General features: G+C 30.4%; 1 protein-coding gene across 1 annotated transcript; it reads left to right on the top strand.

The window, feature by feature from the left end:
* The first annotated feature begins 2,212 nt into the window (after window positions 1–2,212).
* On the top strand, window positions 2,213–6,636 carry LOAG_02927 (aldehyde dehydrogenase). The gene is made up of 10 exons (XM_003138464.2): window positions 2,213–2,933; window positions 3,414–3,559; window positions 3,811–3,940; window positions 4,161–4,405; window positions 4,841–5,064; window positions 5,329–5,527; window positions 5,715–5,879; window positions 5,992–6,050; window positions 6,132–6,208; window positions 6,460–6,636. The coding sequence occupies exons 1-10, from the start codon at window positions 2,225–2,227 to the stop codon at window positions 6,594–6,596; spliced, it is 2,091 nt and encodes a 696-aa protein (XP_003138512.1). The 5' UTR covers window positions 2,213–2,224; the 3' UTR covers window positions 6,597–6,636.
* Window positions 6,637–7,170: the final 534 nt, after the last annotated feature.

The following is a 7,170-nucleotide window of genomic DNA, read 5'->3' as shown; positions in this document are numbered from 1 at the left end:
GACGAAAATTTGTTAAATTTCATTCTAAGTAGTTTAACGAAGAAAAAAGTTGGAGAAATGAATTTGAGTCATTTGTTTCATTTCTAATCAGTCTGTACTACAGCTCGCTGAATGAAATCAAGCTGTCAAGTGCTGTTATCAGTGACCATTTACCATATAATGTGTTAAAAGTGCTTAACATGGAGCTTAACTTAGATGCCTGATATTTAGTAGGTTTTTTTTTTTTCCTTTTTTTCTTTTTTTGATAGCTTATTCTATTTTACTCACGATAATATTTATTAGCTTTTTCTTTTATTATTGTATTGTCAAATTGTTGTAACCCAAATGGATAGGATTTGAAAAGTGGATTTCGAATTTTCTTATATCAGTTTTATTTATTCACTTTACCAGCTCTTTCTCGAATTTCAGAAGTACGAAGTAAAAGTTGCTTGTATGGTACTTTTAAGCAGAAATATTCCCGTGTCTGAGTTTTTGAACAATCATATATGGTATTGATCGTTCCAAAAGATAAATCAGAACAGATAGTGGGGTCTCTTATTTTCCTATGCGGGATAAATTGGAATAGGTTTGAAAAGATTTTCGAAAATTAAGATTTCTAAAATTCCAGAAGCACGAAGTAAAAGCTGCTTGTACCGCGGTACATTTAAGCAGAAATATTCTGTGTTTGGTTTTTTAAGCAATCATACTATAGTATTGGTCATTCTAAAAGATAATCTGTTGTTTTTCTATATTTTATTTAACAAAATATTTGATGTGGTCATAAATTTGAACTCTTTGTAAATATTTTAATCAGTTAACCTTTTGACTCTCTACATCTCTTTGTTTGTCTTGTCAAAGTTATTCATGGAATAATTTTGATGGACATAAAAAGAATGAACACATTCGAATACTTACACATCATAGAGCGTTGTCGAAATATTATTCTTCTTTTATAGTGAAATATTTCATTTTCCTCCAATATTCCTGCAGTTTCTTCATTTGTCCAAAACCAATTGAGTTTTTTTTTTACTTTATTCTTCAACTCATCTTTTTGTCTATTTCCTGGAATAAGGTCTTTCTATTTGTGCAATAAACCCTTGTATCATGATATAATGCTTCCTTTCCAAAGTATATTTTCATGTGAGTATTATTTATTGTTTATCAGGAGTTGGTTAGTGCAAATGATAAAATAGAAACATCACTGTTGCCAGTTTTCCAATCATCGCAATATTTAAGAGTGAATTGTTGCAGTAACATTTCAGTGCATCTTCTTCAACATTTACATATTCAATCTTCTATTCAGTCATAAAATTCCGAGAAAGCAACTTGTTGTAGCAACTCTCATCTGATTTAGAAAATGAAAAGTTCAATGTAAGCTTTAAAAATCACATACCATTTGCCACTTTGATATTGGAAAAAAAAAAGAACAAGTTGTTTTGAAGAATTGCATGGTGCGACACAATTTAATCAATTTGAATAATGTTAAGCCCTGCTATGCTTTCCACGATTAAAAAGTTCATAAGGTATAGCTATATTATGAGTATTTTAGTTGGTATTTGTCACAAACAGTTGTAGCTTTTTCAATTATTTATGATGAATTTTCGAAATAGTTGATGTCTCGATGAGAATCTGTACTGTGATCTTTGAGCTTATATAAATATTACACACATATGCATTATCATTTACTTTTGTATACTGTATTCCATGGATAAATATCTAATTATTTTATCATTGACCATTGGAATAATTCATCATTGGTTGTTCGTTTCCCTTTTTTGTTGGCCATTTAAAAATATAAATAAAAAGCTATCGATAAACAATTGTTTTTAGGTTAAAATTGGAATTAGATTTATAGAAAAAAAAAGAAAAAAGAAGAAATTAATATTTACACAGGATATTTGGCCCAGATATTTAAATTATATGCTTATTTGTTCACAAGTATAATATTTGTGTTTATTTAAATCAAATTCCTGACTGAAATAGGTGCGAGTTTCATGCATGTTTTAAAATGACAATTCAAATTTTCAATATTTCTATTTTCTTGTTTTTCATCTTTTTTTTGGCTTAACTTATCCTGCGATTTTTTCTCAGAGTACTTTTGTTTTGATTAAAGTTATTTAAACTTATCATTTAAAATATGGAAATGAATATGAATTTATTTTCGAAATGAATTTCGGTACATGAACCGTACATTTTTTTTCCTTGAATTATTTAATCATTAACCATAAACTATAGGCATTCGTCAATGTTCTTCAAAGAAGCTGATATTGCTATTGGAGATATTGTATTCTTCAAAAAAGGTGACAGAAAGAATGGTGATCAATTTAGTGAAGCAATTGCTGATGTTGCACTGGAATCTGTTATACATGTAGCATTACTATATGAAGATACCCTTCAATGGGTGATACATGCTAGTCGAGAATCTGGTGTTTGCCAAGAACTTCTAAAGGATGTCATAGAAAAATTGAATCCGGAAAGTTTCGAGGTATATCGAGCTCAGGTATCACAAACAGTTCGTATTAATGCATGTAAATGGGCAAAATCTAAAGTTGGTGCTAATTACAATGATATTTTCTCACCTGATATGCGTGATTCGAAAGGTAGTGAAGCGTTCTATTGTTGTCAATTATTAGTGAAATCATATGAAGCTGCTGGTATCAATGATTTTTGTCCAATACATCAATTAACATTCAATGATTCAACTGGAAAACTTTTACCCTTTTGGGAGAAATATTATCAGGAACGATCATTACCAATACCACAAGGTCTACAAGGTTCACATCCTGCTAAATTAATCCAATCTAAATATTTAAAACTTCATTTCGTTAGATTTCGCATGCCGTTGATAAAATTTGTCGTTCCGAAGACAATCGATAATGCATTACATTTTATAAATGGTGCTCGTGTTGCACTTAAAGCAACCAAACATTTCGATATTTATCAACCAAGAAATGGTTAGTGAATTTATCAAAATTTATTTCCAATTAAAAAAGAAAAGTTTTAATTTTTAATCTCTTTAATCTTTAATATTTTTCATATATGTGTTGTAGATAGCATTTATAATATTTGTTAAAACATCCTGTTTACTTTTTGTTACAACAAGTGGCAATCATTAATTATGATTTCTTTCAGTTATTATTTTGTAAAAACTTGTGCACCAAATTAAAGTATTGTCTTTTTTTTTCTCCAAAATTTTTTATTTTTTGTAAATTTTCAAAAAATAAAAAAGATCCTAGCGCAAAAAGAAAAATTGAGGAAGGTTAAAAATCGTCGTGAGGAGATCGAATACTTTTTTTTCTTTCTTTTTTTTTTTTACTAAGAAAACAAAGAAAAAGAAATATTTTGAAAAAAAGGAAGAAAAAAAATGCTTCTAAGGAAAAAAGTATTTTGGTTATAAAAAAAAAATTATTTGGAAAAATTCTTAACTTTTCCAGGTGAGATATTAGCACGTTGCGGTTGTGCTAATACCGAAGTGATTGATGAAGTGGTTAAGGAAGCGTATGAAGCGCAGAAATTCTGGGCAGATTTAAATATTCAACAACGTGGAACAGTTTTACTTCAGGCAGCTTCTATTATACGCGTATATTTTTTTTTTGTTCAATTCCAATTGTAAAATCTTCTCAGATCATTATGTATAATGCTGAGGTAGTCGAGCAAAATATGAACACTATTATGCTTTGTTCTGCTTTACCTTCAGCCTATCACTTTCACATATTTGGATCAGCTGTCTTGACCCAAAATTTTAACCTATTACTTTTATCTATTTGGCTATTTTATCCTAGTTTCTAGTTTGAAAAATATTCATGAATTTTGAAACCATCAATATTCTAGAGTGTTGAGGATCAACTAGCATATTGGGAAACAATTGACTGCGGTAAAGCAATTAAAGAATCACGATGGGATATGATTGCTGCTGCTGATACTTTCGAATTCTTTGGCGGTGCTATGCATAATATTGCTGGTAAGAAAATTTTTTAAATTCTTTAAGTTTTGCAAATATTTGAAATTTTGTTAAAATTATTTATTAAATTTGATCATTTCAATTCTTTCATATGTAGGTTAAAAGCAAATTTTTCCTCGAAAGTCCTTCAAAATATTATTAAAATCATTGTGATACTTTTTCGGTATGATACTTTTATCTTCTTATCACCAGATGCTTTATATTGTACACTTTATTACAGGTAATCATTTCCCATTAAGTAAAGATAATTATGCATATACGGAACGTGTACCATGGGGTATTGTTGGTGCAATTGGTGTTTGGAATTATCCGATGCTAACTGCATCATGGAAAATTGCACCAGCATTAATGTGCGGTAACGCTGTGCTCTACAAACCGTCACCTTTTGCACCTGTAACTGGTGTACTGTTGGCTCAAATCCTTCAAGCCGCTGGTCTTCCTGATGGTGTACTATCCGTTTTGCAGGTATATTTTCATATATTTTGGAAAGTATTGAAAAAAGACCGATGAAGTTGCAGTGAATAGCGATTAAAATTGCGAATTTCTTTCACTTTTATGCCAATTTTTTCCAAATATGTACTATTCTTGCGACTATTTAGATTTCAATTTAAGTTGGAATTTTCTGTTGGCTCGATAAATATCGGCTTTGTATAACTTATTTATGCAATTTTCTAAGCAACATGATTTATACTTGTAGTAGTAAAGTACATTGTCATGTCTTCGATATAATGTACCTCAGTTGTTATAATTAATTATTGCTCAAATCGCAAATGTAACCTATAATGCATTTGCAAAAATCGTTCAAAAAGAGCAACACCGTTATTAATTATCAATTCATTATTTCCATTTCAGTTTCATTAATGACTCAGTAATCGTTTGAATTAAGCTAAAATATTTCAGGGTGAAGGTGAAACAGGTCAAGCGATATGCGAACATGGTGGCATTAATAAGGTCTCATTTACTGGTAGCACCGCAACTGGATCTAAAATCCTCGGATCATGTAGTTTATTTGGTCGAATTAAACCGGTAACATTGGAATTAGGTGGAAAAAGTGCGATGATCGTTTGTGAAGATGCGGATATTGATGTCGCTATTACGGGCGCCTTTATGGCCAATTTTTTCTCGTTAGTTTAGTCATAAGTATACATATACCTACCAAATTTCTAAAATCTCATATGTGACATGATTAATGCCTTTTTTAAGCACTTAGATATTTCTTTTAAAGCAAGCCTATTTTCTATTGTTTCAGCACATCTCCCACATCTAAATCATATGTAAAATGACTTGTGACCAGTTTTCTTGGAATATTTGAATAGAAAATTGAATAAGTAACGATTCAATTATTCAGTTATCTGATAAGTAAGAAAATTACTGAGAAATATTTACAGTCAAGGTGAGGTATGTTCGAATGCATCAAAAGTTCTCGTACATATATCATGTTACGAAGAATTCCGAAAAAAAGTTATGGAACAAACGAAAAATTTGGTGGTCGGTGATCCGTTATTGAAGGAGACAAAAATAGGCGCCACAATCTCTCGTGAACATTTGAACAAAGTTAAAGCTTACATTGATGAAGCCGTACAAGAGGTTATCTGATTTGCTTCAATATTTGTTCAACTTTTTGGGTAAATAAAGATTAAAAATTTTTTTCTGCAGAATTTGTTGGGAGTCAAACATTAAAAAAAAAAAAATTATTAGAAAATTCTATTAACATGCAGAGTTATTGGTGTGATGTAATTCCTTCCTTTCATTAATTTGATTTTGGATTTTGAAGGGTGCCAAATTGTTATGTGGCGGTGACGAAGTAATAGTTAAAGGTCTCGAAAATGGTTATTATTTATCGCCTGCTGTTTTGGATTCCATTACTGAGCAAATGAGAATTTATAAGGAGGAAGTGTTTGGAGCTGTCATGTTAATTATTCCATTCCAGAATAACGAGGTAGGTTTGTTTATGTGAGGTGTTTAGACTTATTTAAAGAATTTTTGGATTCACTTTTCGATTTCGTCGAGTCGATAGAAGAAGGGAATTTTAGTGAAAACTAAAATTTCAGGATGCTATCCGTATGGCAAACGATACACCTTATGGACTTGCTGCTGGTGTTTTTACAAGGTGTGTTTTGTTGAATTGTTAAAATTTAGCCTTTAATTTATGCTTGTTTTTTAGTAGTAAATCTCTGTTTACTTTTTGCAGGAACTTACATCTGGCATATTCATTGGCTTCAAAACTTCATGCTGGCAACGTTTATGTAAATACATACAATATCACAAGTAAGTTTGTTAAAGAATACAGAATTTACATGCGAACATTTTTCAAGTTAGCTAAAATTTGCTTTAAATGAAGCGTTTCGATTTTCCTTCCTTGAAGCTTTACTTACATGAATTTGTTGATCTAATATTGATTGATAGTAATTATCAACTGAGAAGGAATGATCTATTTTGAAGAGCTTCATTTCAAACTTACTTTTGTTGTGATGTTTTTCTTTAAGTAATAGAATATTTCTGTCGAAGTCTTTTTTAAGATCCAATGATACCTTTTGGTGGCATGAAACAGTCAGGTTTCGGGCGTGAAAATGGTATAGCAGCTCTAGAAGCTTTTTCACAGCTAAAAAGTATATATGTCAATGCATCCGAGAAGTTGGATAATCCATTTCTGTAATTGGAAATAATATTAAATTTTTTCTTTCATCTGAATAAAGCTTAACATTTATTTGCACTATGCTTTAATGCTTTAATGAGGATTTCACACAAATCTGATCCGATCAAGTTATTAAGATAGCAACTATATTTGGTTTCACCAAAGATTATAGCTAAACATTACTATGTTTCAGTCTATATTAGCCAAAAAATTTCCGTAATGTATTTTATACTACTTAATACTAACTGTACGTCAGAGTATACAAGACACATTTTTATATTTTTTCAAATAAAGTCTAGAACTAAACTTGAAGATTCACTTGACAATAAATTCGAAAGGTTAGTTTGTCAGTAATATTGGAAATTTCTTTTGCCAGCCAATGTGGTAAACCTCTTTGCCCTTTCTCTGGAGTTAGGGTTGAGCATCATACGACGTACAGTCGCTATTTTATAAACAGCAAAGTAATAAGAAAAAATAGGGAGAACTTTAAAATGAGCACATTTCCAAACATATAACAATATACATAAGCCTCAATTAAATGAAGAACATTCCTCAACGTATTACACGTCATTTTTCATACGAAGCAAACGGATTA

Source organism: Loa loa (assembly GCF_000183805.2).
Source record: "Loa loa unplaced genomic scaffold supercont3.91, whole genome shotgun sequence".
NCBI lineage: Eukaryota > Metazoa > Nematoda > Chromadorea > Rhabditida > Onchocercidae > Loa > Loa loa.
Note: the sequence above shows the minus strand (reverse complement) of the source record. Positions and strands in the feature narration are given on the sequence as shown.

Bases quoted from the DNA above. Each gene is read 5' to 3' on its own strand.
- LOAG_02927 (XM_003138464.2), top strand. From the start codon at position 2,225: ATGTTCTTCAAAGAAGCTGATATTGCTATTGGAGATATTGTATTCTTC. The intron at 2,934-3,413 runs GTTAGTGAATTT...TAACTTTTCCAG, and splicing joins TATTTATCAACCAAGAAATG to GTGAGATATTAGCACGTTGC. The intron at 5,880-5,991 runs GTAGGTTTGTTT...CTAAAATTTCAG, and splicing joins TTCCATTCCAGAATAACGAG to GATGCTATCCGTATGGCAAA.